Source organism: Phyllostomus hastatus, unplaced genomic scaffold (genome assembly GCF_019186645.2).
Source record: "Phyllostomus hastatus isolate PE091 unplaced genomic scaffold, TTU_PhHast_1.1 phas_contig_137, whole genome shotgun sequence".
In the NCBI taxonomy this organism is placed as follows: Eukaryota; Metazoa; Chordata; class Mammalia; order Chiroptera; family Phyllostomidae; genus Phyllostomus; species Phyllostomus hastatus.
In genome coordinates, this window is record NW_025333583.1 from 17,832,216 (window position 1) to 17,848,636 (window position 16,421).

General features: G+C 37.6%; 1 protein-coding gene across 1 annotated transcript in view; it reads left to right on the forward strand.

Annotated features, from left to right (window-relative positions):
* Positions 1-16,421, forward strand: part of INO80D (INO80 complex subunit D) — a 69,099-nt gene that overhangs the window by 17,436 nt on the left and 35,242 nt on the right. Inside the window, exons 4-5 of the mRNA XM_045851360.1 lie at positions 3,141-3,886; positions 14,508-14,616. Of these exons, the coding sequence (XP_045707316.1) occupies positions 3,141-3,886; positions 14,508-14,616 (855 nt within the window). The remainder of the gene's footprint in view (positions 1-3,140; positions 3,887-14,507; positions 14,617-16,421) is intronic.

Genomic DNA, 16,421 nt, shown 5'->3' on the forward strand with positions numbered 1-16,421 from the left:
CTTGTTTTATAATTTTGCCTTTTTTGGTTAAAAAGAGTCCCATATAGAGTAGGTTTGCTATGAGTTAGAAACTGTATTTTCATAGTAATGGCAGGTTTTATCACTACAATTATGAATTTATGCTTTGCTGAATTTTTGAAAAAACAAAATGAGGTGTTTTTGAAGAAGTCGTATGCTGCTTGTTCGTCTCTCATGTGTGGGAGGATTCACACTGAATGTCACAGATGACCCCTGTTCCACATCTCTTTCATTAGTTCTCCAGAAACCATGTCGATCACTGTAGGCTATTACAGAGGGAAGCATGCTTGTTGCATATGACCGTTTCAAATACTTGTTAGCTTTAGGTAGAAAACCGAACTTTGTACCTCTCAGAATATATATACACACATATATATTGTTTATGTATAGGCACAAGGATGAACTTTTTACTTCCACCTCAGACTGCCTCATCCTTGTGCCTATACATATGCAAATGTCACCTGCATGAAGTGGTTGAAAAGGAATCATGTATTTTATATGTCACACTGAGCAATTTTTACACTTTTAGGGTGAAATAAATAATTTGTGTTGCTAGAGATCCCACAAAAATTAGTATAGTATAATGTGATTTGGGAATACTCTGTTAGAATTTCTAAAGAGCATTTAGGGCTTCAAATTACAATACCCGAAAGTCAGAAACAGCTGCTTAGTGAGCTAAGGAATAAAACTTTAATCTCAGGTGAGAAAGGAACCACTGTGTTAGGGTAAACATATCTGTCCAGTTGACTTTAGTAGACTGAAAATGTTAATTTCTTACTCAGGTCCTTTTTAAATTTAAAGAATGGAAGAACTTGGATTAAATTTTTATTTCAAGCTCCGTTATAAACACATCTTGATAATTTTGTCTTTAATTTAGTTTATCGCAGGTGGAATTGTCAACCTTGGATTTTTTTTTCAGTTCAGCTGAAGCAAGTATTAACTTATATCTTAACAGCAAAAAGTAAAGTGAGAGTCACTCTGAATTTGTCCAAAATATTAATTTTGTGAAGCATATATTTTCACTTATATATACTAAGTAATTTCCTTTTTGGAACAAGATAAGGGAAAGGATTTTTGTGTTGCTATGTCAAGAAAAGCTATACTTGATAACTGCTAATATACATTTTTTTTTCAAAATTAGCCCAAGAACATATGAATGCAAATGGTATTAAAATATACATATGTATATTTGGTATTAATATTTTTGTTTGTAGGATTGTTTGAAATATATTAAAGTAGACTTTAGCAGCAAGTAGTAGTCTTATGTTACTTAAAGAAATCCAGGTCGAATTTATGTAATATGTCTTAACCTATGTATAAATATTGATAATTGTACGATACTACATGACTTACTACAGAAAAGATTAACATTTTTTTTTTAGTTTTTATTTTTATTTTAAAATTTTTACTTAGTTATTTTTAGAGAAAGGGGAAGGGAGAGAGGAAGAGAGGGAGTGAAACATCAATGTGTGTTTCTCTCATGTGGCTCCCACTGGGGACCTGGCCCACAACCCAGGCATTTGCCCTCACTGGGGATTGAACCAGCGACCTTTTGGTTCAAATCCTGCACTCAATCCACTGAGCTATACCAGCCAGGGCTAAGATTAATAATCTTTCGAAAATTGCTTTTATTATTGTTGGTGCAGTTACTCCTTGGACACTTAAGAATTTGAGATGGTTTATGTATTGTTTTAGAAAAAAAATTTCCAAGGACTTTTAATTCACAAAATTATCAGGTTGTTGGTCAGCTAGAGGAAGCTTCTTGATGGCTGGTGCCTAACTTCTCTGGTATGTACTATAAATGCTAACTTATGGGGTTCCAGCTTTTTGAAATAGAATAGTGCTGTATTCAGTAGAAGTACTGGTATAATTAAAAAGTAAAGTCCATTTTCTAAGCGAAGGCTCATTACTGTAACCTTGGTTTCTGAGATAAGTGGTTATATTAAGTAGGTTATTTTATATAAAATAACTTTGTGTATTTTTAGTAGTATGTATATATTTACGAAGAAATTTCTTATTATCTGTATGTTTATTTTTTAAAACAGTTTAATTAAGATATAATTCACATCCCATACAATTCACCCATTTAAAATACACAGTTCAGTATTTTTTATTATATTGACAAGGTTGTGCAACTATCACCACAGTCTAAGTTTACGTTTTCATCCCCCCAAAAGAACCCATTAGCAGTTACTCTCCTGTGTAGTAACTCTTAGGCTAGAAATTAATATTTGCATACTTATTCTAAATGCTGTTCACAACCAAGTAAGTGGCTCTAGTTCTAGTAGTGGATGATATTCTAGCAGAGGCAGCTGGGTTTTTCGGAGTTGAGCTCTGCTGTGCCAGTGCTGCCGGCGTGGCTGGAGCAAGTGCAGAGTGAGGCCAGGCGTCTGGATGTGCGCCAGCCACTGCTGTGCCGCCCAGTGAAGCACACGGCAGCCTCATTTACTGGTCCTGCTGCCTGCATGTGAATGGGGAGGAAAGTCTCCATCTGAATTAAAAAATTTTTTTTTCATTTTTCTCCACTAAAAAACTATCCTTTTGTGAATTTAAAAGTGTGTGGAAAACAGCAATAAAAACTGTTTACTGTGTATTGGTAAGCTTCTTAGTATAGGTATCGCCGAAGCCCTTTCTCTTGCGGGCCACAGCTTTATGAGTCTGTTCTCTGTGTGTGTAGAACATACAGTGGGCACTTGACATTCCTAAGGGTGATGTCATAAGATCTTTATGAATCCCTAAGTACTTGAATGGCATTGGAACATAAATGTTTTTTCTCCATATGAGAATTTTAAGTGATTCTTGCTGAATAACTTTGTTTGGTATGAATCCAGAGTAGCAAAGCGGTCTGAGATGCAGGCACTGGCTGCTCTCTATTTGATAGCCTGCTGTCTGACCGCCTCTGCACACGTATGGCTCACATACTTGCTTCAGCAGAATTGCAGACTTTGAGGATTGCTTCAGAGTGTGGAAGTTACGTATATGGAATTCATGAATGTCAAGAGTTACTCTAGTCATGCATTTTTAACACATTAGGATTCACATATTACAAAATGTAGTTTTATATTCTACTTTCCATAATATGTATCATGAACATTTTCCCATTTACGTTTGTGTTTTTAAAGGTACTGCAACAGCCACTTGCAGGTACTTGGCTTTATCCCGAAAAAAGAGAGGAAGAAAAAGAATGATCCTATAGATGAGGTAAAGGTCAGGCACCAGATGGATACCATGGCCTTTAGCCTGACGGTGCCCACATTGGCCTTGAAGGTGCCCAATGGACTGGATGGAATGTCCCTCTCTCCACCAGGGGCAAGAGTCCCTCTCCACTACCTGGAAACTGAGTTGGAAGACCCGTTTGCTTTCAACGAGGAAGATGATGACCTGAAGAAAGGGGCAACTGTGAGAAAGAAGTTGCAGAGCAAGCTGGCCCAGAATCGGCAGCGCCAGAGAGAGACAGAGATTTTAAAAGTTCGACAAGAGCACTTTAGTCCCCCTCCTGCACCTTCACAGCAGCAGCCTCCACAGCAGCACTCCCACCTGTCACCTTTATCCACTTCTGTAAAACCTCCAGCGCCACCGCAGGGTTTAGTCTGCAAGTCACCTCAACCTCAGAACACCAGCCTACCACTGCAGGGAGTGGCCCCCACCACACACACTATAGCACAAGCGAGGCAGTTGTCTCACAAGAGGCCTCTGCCCCTCCTGCCATCAAGTAGGGCTCCTGTTGCGGACCCACCCAGGACTGACCGGGTCCTTATGAAAGCCACAGCCTTGTCTCCACACTTCTCTTGTATAAGTCGACTGCAGAGACTGGTGAAACTGTGCACCCAAAAACATCAGTTGGACACTGATCTGTTTCCCCACTTAGGTGAGTTATCTATTTTACCGTATCATATATGTGTAATAAAACAAAATGTGCCGTTTTGCACAAGCCTGGCTTTTCTTTAAAAAAAATATATTTATTAATTTGAGAGAGAGAGGAAGGGAGGGAGAGAAAGAGACAAGACAGACAGACAGACAGACATCGATGTGAGAGAGAAACATTGATTGGTTGCTTTCCATACATGCCCCCACCAAGGATCAAACCTGCAACCTTTCGGAAGGGATGTCATCATGTACACTGGAGGGTTGGGGGTTCTATTCCTGGTCAGGGCACATACCTAGGTTGCAGATTCACTCCCTAGTTGAGGCACGTGTGGGAGGAGGCCAGTCAGTGTTTCTCTCTCAAATTGGTGTTTTTCTCTCTCTCCCCTGCTCCTAAAACCAATAAACATATTTAAAAAAAAATGAAAAACAAATAAAGCAAATAAATGAGGGACATCAATATATCTGTTGATTGAGTATATAGATAGATGTTTACCTGTAGTATGAGCATAGGTGAAGTGAGAATGGATATATACTACCAAGCTGTTAGCGTTGGCTATCACAGGAGGACGGAAGTGGACAGGGTTTGTTTTTATGGAGATGGGAGTGGTACCTCTTATATAGCTTTATATATTTTCACCTATTACCAAACCATGTATGACTTGTTAATTAATAAACACCCCAAACCTTATTCATGCTTATTTGTTAATACCTTGGTATATTTTTTCAGGTATGTAAAATTGGGTTTCTGCTAAACATAGTTTTGTAACCTGTTTTAAAATATTTGGTAATAATAATATATGAATTAGTACAAACATAATTCGTCACAGCTGAGTGCCTTTTCTAATTTAAGTCATTTCCAGTTTATATCATTATCAAGTGTTGTAGCTGTATAGCCTTCAAGTAACTACTTGAAGTAAAATAACCACTGTCATATCTTTAATTTTTCCTTCAAATAGATTCCTAGAAGCAGAATTACTGATTCCAAGCTTTCACATTTTTTAAAAAAGGTTTTTAATATGTGATGCCAAATTTTCTTTCAGAATTATTTTGTCAGTTTAACCTTTGGAAGCGTATGAGAATGACAGCTTCTCTACATCTTTATAGTTGTGGATATTAGATATTATTATTACCATTATTTTTATTATTTTACCTTTGCAAATTTGATAGAAATTTTGCTTTAATTTGCATACTTTAGATCAGCATTTCTTGAATTTTTTGGCCTTAGAATCCTTTTATTTACACTCTAAAAATTACTGAGTATACCATAGAGCTTTGTGGATATGAGTCATATCTATTGATATTTACTGAATTGGAAGTTAAAACCGAGAAATGTTTAAAATGATAATTCATTTAAAAACAAACTCACCACATGTTAACATGTTCTTTTTACAAAAAATAATTGTTTTCCAAAACAATTATGTGAAGAGCAGCATTGTTTTTACATTGTTTTGAAAATCATAATATCTGATTTACTGGAAGACAGGTGGATTCTTATATTTGCTTTTGTGTTCGATTGGTCGTATCCCGTGGTTTTGGTTACCAGATGAAAATACTGCCTTAGACATTTGCAGCTGGCAAAGGGAGGAACACTTTCATTGCTTTTTTCCTCCTAAATAATTGTGGATATTCTTACTTGATTCTACACCAAAATTTGACAAGTGGTAGTTTCTTTTGTCTTTTATTGAATTTATTGGGGTGACATTGGTTAACAGAATTATATAGGTTTCAGGTACATAATTTACAGCACATCATCTGTACACTGTATTGTACACTTACCACCCCAAGTCAAGACTCCTTCCTTCACCATTTATCCCCCTTTGCCCTCTCCTACCTCCTCTCCTCCCCCATCGCCTCTGGCAGCCATCACACCCATTGTCTGTCCATGAATCTTTCTATTTGTTTTTCTCTGCTTAATCCCTTCACCCTTCTCACCCAGCTTCCAACCCCCTACTCTCTGACAAATCTCAGTCTTTCGTTCTCTGTATTTATGAGTCTGTCTCCACTTTGTATTTTAGTTTGTTCATTAGATTCTATGTAATATAGTGGAATCATATAGTACTTGTCTTTCTCTGACTGGCTTATTGCACTTAGCAAAATACTGTCCAGATCCATCCATGCTGTTGCAAAAGGTAAGATTTTCTTCTTTTCTAATGGCTGAGTAGTATTCCATTGTGTACATGTACCACAGCTTTTTTTATCCACTCATCTATTGGTGGACGGTTGGCTGCTTCTAAATCTTGGCTATTGTAAATAATGCTGCTGTGAACGTAGGGGTGAATATATTCTTCTGAATTAGTGTTTTGGGTTTCTTTGGGTATATTCCCAGAAGGGCAATTGCTGGGTCATAAGACAGTTCTGTTTTTAATTTTTTGAGGTAACTTCATACTGCTTTCCACAGTGGCTGCACCAGTCTGCATTCCTACCAATAATGCACTAGGGTTCCCTTTTTTCCACATCCTCACCAACACTTGTTTGTTGATTTATTGATGGTAGCCATTCTGACAGGTGTGTGGTGACACCTCATTGTGGTTTTAATTTGCATTTCTCTGATGATTAGTGACATTGAGCATCTTTTCATATGTCTATTGGCCATTAGTATATCCTCGTGGAGAAGTATCTACTCATGTCTTTTGCCCATTTTTTACTTGGATTGTTTGGTTTTTTTGGTGTTGAGTTTTATGAGTTCCTTATAAATTTTGGAAATTAACTCATTATTACTTGTATCAGTGAATATGTTCTCCCATTCAATGGGTTGTCTTTTCATTTTGTTGATGGTTCCTTTGCTGTGCAGAAGGTTTTTAGTTTGTAGTCCCATTTATGTATTTTTTTTCTTTTGTTTCCCTTGCTAGAGGCAATATATCAGAAAAAATATTGTTAAGAGACATGTTCAAGACTTTACTGCCTATATTTTCTTCCAGCATTTTTATGGTTTCAAGTCTATTTGTCTTTAATCCATTTTGAGTTTATTCTTGTGTATTGTTTAAGAAGGTGGTCTAGTTTCAATTTTTGCATGTATGTGTCTTAACTTGCCCAACACCACTTGTTGAATTGACTATCTTTACCCTGTTGTATGTTTTTTGACTCCTTTATCAAATATTAATTGACTATAAAGGTGTAGGTTTATTTCTGGGTTCTCTATTCTATTCCATGATTTGTATGTCTGTTTTTGTGCCAGTACCAAGCTGTTTTGATTACTGTGGCTTTGTAGCATAGCTTGATATCAGGCAGCTTAATTCCTCCAGCTTCATTCTTCTTTCTCAAGATTGCTGTGTCTATTCAGGGTCTTTTGTGGTTTTATATAAATTATTGGAATATTTGTTCCAGTTTGTTCCAGTTGGTATCTTGATAAAAATTGCTTTGAATCTACAGATTGCTTTGGGTGGTATGGACATTTTAATGATATTAATTTTTCCTGTCTATGAACATAGTATATGCTTCTGACTAGTGGTAGTTTCTTTAAAGAATGGTTACAATGTGGAATCTGCAAACATATTAAGGAATTTTATATATGTTATGTTAAGATCCATTGATTTACCTTGTACTTTGAATAGATCTTTTACCCATTCAAGATTTTGTAGCAGCATGTGTTGATCACTTGGAAAATACTGATTTACCTAGTTATATAGATGTTCCAAATGTTGATATATTTCATTATATAAAAGTTTACAATTACATTTGTTAATATCATCACCAATCTCATCAGAAAAGTCTATTAGAAAATTGTCATAATTTCAGTGAAGAATTCAAATGTTCAAAATCGAGCTTGCAGGTAAAAATTTGAATTTTATATGACAACAAATGCTCTCCATTGTTTTTCTTGAAGTGGTGGTTTCATTGTCTTCGTTTTTAAAAAAATGACTGCCAGATACTTAAGTCTTAATAACTATAATTTGTCAGTCGTTCTTCTACATAAAAATGGTGTTGAATGATGAAAAAACAAAAGCAAATTTAGATCACAATTAGAACAGTCATGCAAATACTTTTCCTTAAGACAACCACCATAATTTGTTGTATGCAACAGAGGTGCTTTATTATGCTTCACATTTAGTCACACAGAATATTATGAAAATATACTCAAGAATCAAGACTTAATAAGTGATCTTTTAATAAACAAGTGCTGTGACAAGGACATTCTTAAAACTGTTGTTATTAGACTGCAAGTTCTGGTGTGAAACTTAACTAGTACAGGTAGTGCCATTGCCTTAATTCATGCTCCATCGCTGGCAGTTGACCCATCATGGTGGTCTCTATCATCTGCACAGATGTCAGAAGAGGGAAAGGGACCTCGGGGGTCTGTGGACTGTGCTTTGAGTGAGAACTGCTATTGGGGATTAATAATATAATTTTGAATATTTGTTCATATTTTCTTTGGACAGTTGTATTATTACACCTTTTCAATTTTTGATTTTAAATGATGTATTTCTCTTTTTTATTGGTTAGGAAGAACTTTTTATACATACTTCATGTTTGTTATATACTTTTCCCTCTCATTTGTTGTTTGCATTTAAATATCTATTATAATAATTTTGGGATTTTAGAAGTTATAATTTTTAATATATTCTTTTTTAAGGATTTCTTCTTTTTAAATCAGTTTTTTCCCCCATCTTTGAACTCTCTTCATCCCAAGAGTATTTCACCTACAAATTCTTTTTTTTTGGGGGGGTTTGAGGTTTTTTTTTTTTTTTTAATATATTTTATTGATTATGCTATTACAGTTGTCCCATTTCCCCCTTCACTCCCCTCCACCCTGTACACCCTCTCCTACCCACATCCCCCACTTTAGTCATGTCCATGTGTCATATTTATAAGTTCTTTAGCTTCTACATTTTCCATACTATTCTTACCCTCCCCCTATGTATTTTCAACCTACAATCTATGCTACTTATTCTCTGTACCTTTCCCCCTCTTTCCTCCTCCCACTCCCCTGTTGCTAACCCTCCATGTGATCTCCATTTCTGTGGTTCTGTTCCTGTTCTAGTTGTTTGCTTAGTTTCTTTTGGTTTTGCTTTAGGTGTGGTTGTTAATAATTGTGAGTTTGCTGTCCTTTTACTATACATGTTTTTTTCTTATCTTCTTTTCTTAGATAAATCCCTTTAACATTTCATAAAATAAGGGCTTGGTGATGCTGAACTCCTTTAACTTGACCTTATCTGAGAAGCACTTCATCTGCCCTTCCATTACTCTATCCATTGCTGGATAGAGTAATCTGGGATATAGGTCCTTGTCTTTCATGACTTGGAATACTTCTTTCCAGCCCTTTCTTGCCTATAAGGTCTCTTTTGAGAAATCAGCTGACAGTCTGATGGGAACTCCTTTGTAGGTTACTGTCCCCTTATCTCTTGCTGCTTCTAGGATTTTCTCCTTCATTTTTACCTTGGCTAAAGTAATTATGATGTGCCTTGGTGTGTTCTTTCTTGGGTCCAACTTCTTTGGGACTCTCTGAGCTTCCTGGATTTCCTGGAAGTCTATTTCCTTTGCCAGAATGGGGAAGTTCTCCTTTATTATTTGTTCAAATACGTGCTCAATCTGTTGCTTTTCCTCTTCCCCTTCTGGTACCTCTATAGTTCGGACGTTGGAACGTTTAAAGATGTCCTGGAGGTTCCTAAGCTTCTCCTCATTTTTTTGAATTCTTATTTCTTCATTCTTACCTGTTTGGTTGTTTTTTTCTTCCTTCTGATCGACTCTATTGTTTTGAGTCCCAGTTTCCTTCCCATCACTATTGGTTCTCCGTGCATTTTCCTTCATCTCTTTTATGGTAACCTGCATTTTTTCATGTAATTTGCACCCAAAATCAACCAGTTCCGTGACCTTCCTGATCACCAGTGTTTTGAACTGTGCATCTGATAGATTGGCTATCTCTCAGTCACTTAAAATGATGAGTCCTGGGGCATTGATCTGTTCTTCTGTTTGAGACATGTCTCTCCCTTTTTTGGGGGGGGGTCTGGTCGCTCCTGTTACAGTGAGGGGCAGAGCCTTAGGTATTCACTGGGGCTGGGCACCCCAGTCACTAGTTTGTGATGTGTGTGAGGGCGGGGGCAGGAGGTAACAATGGCGGTAGCTCTGTTCTCCATGGGACCTCAGTCCCTTCCCTGGGATCCTGGGTTGCACGCTCTGCCCTGCTCCACAATCGCCACCTCACTGGGTCTGCCAGCTGCCACTTGCATACTCAGGGTCCACCTGCTGCGATTTTGCGTGCCCTAGATGCCTTATGCACCCAACTCTCTCTGCTCTCCTTGCCTTGACCCCCGCCTCGACCCGCACCTGGCTGCTCCTCTCTGCCCCTCCTACTGGTCTCGATGAACGGGTCTACTTCAACTTCTTAGCTGCGCGACTTCCATTCAGATAAATTCTCTGTCAGTTCTGGGTGTTATTCTGCCTCTGGGTGTTATTCTGTTGGTTGTGCGTGGAGGTATGGTGCGTCCACCTGTGCCTCCATCTTGGCCGGCAGTCCTCACCTACAAATTCTTTTAATTCTTTTATTATTTATATTTTGGTCATCTATTTGGAACTCATTAGGTATTAGTTTTGAGGCAGTGATCTACCTTTTTGCCCCCAAATGTTTGCCTCTTATTATATCACTTACCTATATTATCTACTAAATTTTTACTTTTACTTCTGGTTGCTGATAATTTTTTTTGCTTTTGAATCTTCATTTTGAACAGAAAAAGCCTTGTCTTTTTTTAACTCAAACATATTAGGGGCCTGAGTTTTCAAAGCAAAAGATTATTTTGGAGAAACTACAAATTGTAATGCACTGTACGACCAAGGCATGGTCTGCATTCATGTCCACAAAAAATACTTAAAGAGAAATGGAGTCTCGTAATTGGCTTTTGCACTCCTGCCTGGGCTGGTTATCTCAGTTAGTTACATTAAAACTAGTGATAAGAAGCCAAGATCAAAGGTTTGCTTTATTGGACAATTAATTTTACAGTAGGAGAAACACTTCCATTTTAGTTCTTAATGATTTAGATAATGACTTTTTCAGAGCAAGTATAGGTATCTTAGTAGAAATTATAACTTCAGTGGGCTGGATTGGGAGTAAAAGGGAGAAAATTGTACTTGAACAATGATTTAAAAAAAAGAAATTATAACTTCAACGGATAACTTATGTTCTAGTTTTTTAAAGGTGCCTAAGTGCCACTTTGTGTTTGAAAGACCTCACTTTTCAACATCTGAAGCTGATGCTGTTGTGATTACTTTTTTTACCTGTTTTAAGCAACAAATTACTAATTATTGTAGTTGAGAGACAGTAACTTTTTTCTTTATCATTTTTTATTGTTGTTCGAATACAATTGTCTCCATTTTCCCCCCACCACCTTCCCGTGTCCCACCCACCCCCACCTCCCACCCTCCATCCTTCCTTACTTTGGCTTTGTCATGGTCCTTTATACATGTTCCTTTATGACCCTTTTCCTTCTTTCCCCGCTCCACCCCCATCCCCCGCTTCCGCTTCCCCTCTGTTTACTGTCAGTTTGTGCTTTATTTCAACATCTTCTTCTACTTATTAAGTAACTTACTTTTTAAGGTGACCTGACATTTTGGATAGCCACCTTGGTACTAGATGTAAAGTTTCTTTATGTCAGTGGCAATGTGTTCTTTAATTTTAAGCATTTTAAGTTTGAGTTTCAGTTAACTTTTTCTTAATTTCCCATTTGGCACATGTAAAGTCATTTAAGTTATGGAAGAAGTCTGTGGAAGTCCCTTTTAATATAGCTTCATCTAATGACTTTTGAACGTCTCAGGAAGGAAGATTAGAACACTACAACACTGCTTATCAAGGTGCCTAGTTCAGGTTTCAGAGTGGTATGAGTATATTACAGTAATGCAGTCCCACACACTGCCGTATTTTAGGTTCCACGTGTCAGTGTTTATCAAGACCTCTTCCAGATATGACACTTTTAAACAAGTGAAACCTTTCTGTTGGAAGCTAACAGTTATTCAATCTTTAAAAATAATAGCATTTAGAACACGTATAAAGGACACGTGGACAATAACAAAGGAGAGGTGGAAATGGGAGGGAGGTGGGGGGTGGGATGGGGAAAAGGCAGAAAACTGTACTTGAACAATTAAAATAAAAAAATTAAAAAATAATAGCACTTAACAAAATAAGTAAGCATTGTTCATACTACATTTCACTACTTTTCCCTATGAATTTGCTTTTCAAAATGGAATACAACATGGGGGCAGCTATTGCTTAAAAGAATTAAAAGAAACCCCAAGCCACATGAGAAATAGGATGTTACTATTCTGCCCCTCCCTCTGCCTATAGTGGGCAAGAGCCAGGGAATGGCCCTGCCTAGTGGCTGGAGTCCCTTCCTCCAGAGGTGCTGGGAAGAAGGGATTGGGTGGCTTTGTCTTTGATCGTTTATTCTAGGGCACTTCTTTGTTGAAGCATAGAGTGACTCCACCGGTACCTTTAGACTTTCTTCTTGCCTGAACTTCTTTTCTCACCATCTGGAATATGCTTTATGTTTTTCTGACATTTTAATGTATGATGTTTTGGTACTTAAGAAAGTCTACCTTTTTTTTTTTTTTTTTGGATTTGTGAACTTTCTTTGTTTGCCTTGTTTCTCTTCAGTTTGTGAAGTGTCTGATAAAAGAAGTTCTTCCTTCTATAAACCATTTGCAGCAGCATAGATGGACCTAGAGGATATTTTGCTAAATGAAATAAGCCAGACAGAGAAAGACAAATGCCATATGATTTCCCTTATATGTGGACTTTAAAGAACAAAAGAACAAACAAAATTGAAACAGACTCGTAGACACAGAGAATAGACTCGTAGACACAGAGAACAGACTGATGGTGGCCAGAGGGGAGGGTGGCTGGGGGACTGGGTGAGGGATTAAGAAGTACAAAGTGATGGTTACAGAATAGTCACGGGGATGTAGGGTACAGCATAAGAAATATAGTTGGTAATACTTGTAATAATTATGTATGGTGCCAGGTGGGTACTGGAAATATCGAGAGAAACACTTTGTAAAAGTATATGAGGGGGGACTCCCCCCACAAAAATCAGAATTATTTTCTGGAGGGCGAGACCCTTGTATAGGGTTGACTAGAAAGTCTTTCTAGTTGTTTCCCTAAAATAAGACACATTTTTCATTTTCACCAATAACTTTATTGATTTGGATATTTTGAGTATGCCAGCTATCTTTTGAGTTGGTATACTGTTTGAATATTCTTTTTTTAAAAGGTGTTTTTTTTTAAAAAAAGATTTTATTTATTTATTTATTTTTAGAGAGGGAAGGGAGGGAGAAAGAGAGAGAGACACACACACATCAATGTGCGGTTGCTGGGGGTCATGGCCTGCAACCCAGGCATGTACCCTGACTGGGAATCGAACCTGCGACACTGAATATTCTTAATTAATGTCTCAGTTTCATTGCTATCAACTTCAACTGCTCTACCCAACCTTGGAGCATCGTCCAGTGAGAAATCTCCAGCATGAAACTTTGCAAACCACTTTCAACACATTTGATCAGTCTCAGCACTTTGTCCATACATTGCACAAATCTTTTTTTGTGCTTCAGTTGAGTTTTTACCTTTTTTGAAATAGTAAAGCATAATATGGCGAAAATGTTGCGTATTTTCTTCCGTCTTAAATACTAAAATGGCTACACAAAAATTCACCAGTTTTTATTTTTTTTTAATGCACACTGATATGACAGCTGTCACAATACATTCTAACAAAATTGTTTTGAATGAAGTTAAAGACAACTAAACACTACTAGAGCCATCTTAGGGAGAAAACCAAGTAAACTCTTTGGCCAGCCCAATAGTACAGGCTTCCCCCACTAGCTGAGTGTTCTAGAAACCCATCTGTGTCAGAGTACCAGCTGATGTTGGTGTGAGAGGCTTTATTCGACTTCAGGGAATTTAAAGCATTTGTCCAGTTCATGATGGGTGATTTATAAGTGCACCTGTCCACACTGCACTGAGTGTTCAGCAGTTTTTGACCCAAAATGGCATGACCCCCATGTCCCACCCTCCCTTTTCACCCAATCTCATCCCATGTGACATTATTTTTGTTTGTTTCCCCGGGTGAAAAAAGTCCCCAAAGGGAAATGTTTTGCCAGTGTGGAAGAGGTGAAACAAGAATGGCAGAAGCACTAAAACGCATCAAAATCAATGAGTTCAAAAAGTGTTTTCAGCAGTGGAAAAAGTGTCTCAGTAGGTATATTGCATGAATTGGAGAGTACTTTGAAGGTGACTGAAACTTAAACATGTAAGAATAAATACACAATTTTTTATAAATAAATTGTGGGTCTCTTTGGGTCCCCCCTTATATGATCATCTACCTCTATGCTGTACACCTGAAGCTAGTACAAAATAATATTGAATGTAAACTGTAATTGAAAAATAAAATTAAAAAAACAAAACAGAAACAATAGTTCATCCTTGGCCTGTAGACTTTTTGTTACATCATTATTTTGGACCTGAGCACATGTCATAATCATTATTAACATCTTTGTCAGACAGGGATGAAACTCATCAAGAGGCATTTATTCATATTATGATAGTACTTGCTGTAGGTGTTGGGCTACATATTTCAGGTTGCTTTTTATTTAATGTGAAAAGGGGCTTTTTTTTCTTACTTGCAATACTCTCTCATCTGTGCCAGGGCTGGACTGGTCTGAAGAGAGCGGAGAGGAACTGGAGGACTCAGAGGAGGCCTCACCATACCAGGTTGCATGGTCCATCCGAGAAACCCTCAGACATGAAAGACACACGTGAGTCCTCCTTTTTGTTTTTATTCTTAAGTTAACACTGTAGTAGATCGATCTTCCCTAGACATGCAATTCTTGGAAAACATTTATTGGATCCAGTATTACTGTAAAGGAGATCAAATAGACTCCACTTGGAAAGAAATGTACTTACTATATTGTTTGAGGAAAGTTACTCTTAGGTTTTCTTGGCTAATTTGTTTCTGAACCTTTCCATTTATCACTGAAGGAAATCATTGGAATAGACTTTTGAATTGAAAGGGACCTTATTGATTATCTGAGCCCATTTCCTCATTTTACAGAAGAGGAAATCAGGGCCTGGATAAGGTAAGTTAAGGAACTTGCTGTGGTCCCAAGGCTACTTGGAAGTCCCACTCTCTGACTTCTCCTTACCTTTTTTGGCCATATCCCCATAGTTTCCCTAAATAGTGTTCTTTTATTTCGTCTGTATCTTCTGTGAGATTGATCTATTCGTAAATATTTTAATGTGCTAAATATTTCTAATGTGCTAACATGTTTTTCAGTGTAATTTCATAAAAGTTCTTGGTGTCTGCCTTATTAGAAAGCTGTGAGAAAGCCAGCCTTCCCCCCCACTCCTCAGAGGACTTAGAGCCACAGGAATTCACTTGGTGCAGTGTGACTGTGCTGAGATGCATCCTTATTTATGGGGCCAAAAGATAACCCACAAACTTAGCCAATTGTTTTTTTAAAGAATATTGTGGTTTGTCAGCTAATTATTTTTTAAAAGATTCTATTTATTTATTTTTAGAGGGAGGGGAAGGGAGAGAGAGAGGGAAACATCAATGTATGGTTGCCTCTAATGCGACCCCTACTGGGGACATGGCCCACAACCCAGGCATGTGCGCTGTCTGGGAACCGAACCGACCCACACCAGCCAGACCTTTAAAGAGTATTGTGTTTTGAATAGATGATCAGCAAGATAGAGAGGAGGAGGCCAGTTATCTGTGTCATGTCAACCTGTAGAATATTGCAGTATCATTCTGTGAACATACATATAGACTTAAAAATGCGTTGTTAGAACACCCTGAGGTAGATTAGGCTTAGGGAACTGATTCACTAGACATTAATGTGTAAACCAGAATTCCAGCGTACAGTGAGACGTACAGCTTACAGTGAGACAGATAATCATTAGTTCAGGTGTTCACTAAGCAAAACTACATGGGAAGCAAAATGTAATCAGAAGCTTACTTGGGCATGGAATTAGAGCAAAGAGAATTAGTTAGATTTATTAATGGCCAGTGTCATTAACTTATAATAGCCTGTAATATTCCTTTCCACTCCTGGGGTTTATCTCCCACTTAGTTGTCCTTGCCCTCCCTAGCTTCCAGATAGTATTGCAGAATGCTGTATTTTCTTTGCTCTTGATGTTACATTTTATTTTTTTATTCTCATTCAAGAGGAGAGAGAAAGAGAAGGGGAGACACACACACACACACACACACACACACACACCCTCCACCCCCCCCCCACCCTCCCCCCTACCCCCGGAATTGAACCAGTGACCTTTTGGTTTACAGGACCAAGCTCCAACCAACTGAGCCACACCCACACGAGCCAGGGCTTGATGTTCCATTTTATATGTCATTCAAGACTGTTTCATTACCATTAGCATATTCTTTCCTTCAGATAGAAGTACAATTGAGTGAGTGTAAACTTTCTTATTTATAGATCTACCAGTCATGCTTCTAAAAGTTTATAATTCATATCCACTTACTTGGGATATTTTGGATAAATTTTACAAATTGCTGTAAATGAGGTAACATAAGTAAATGTTCAGCACAGTACCTGGT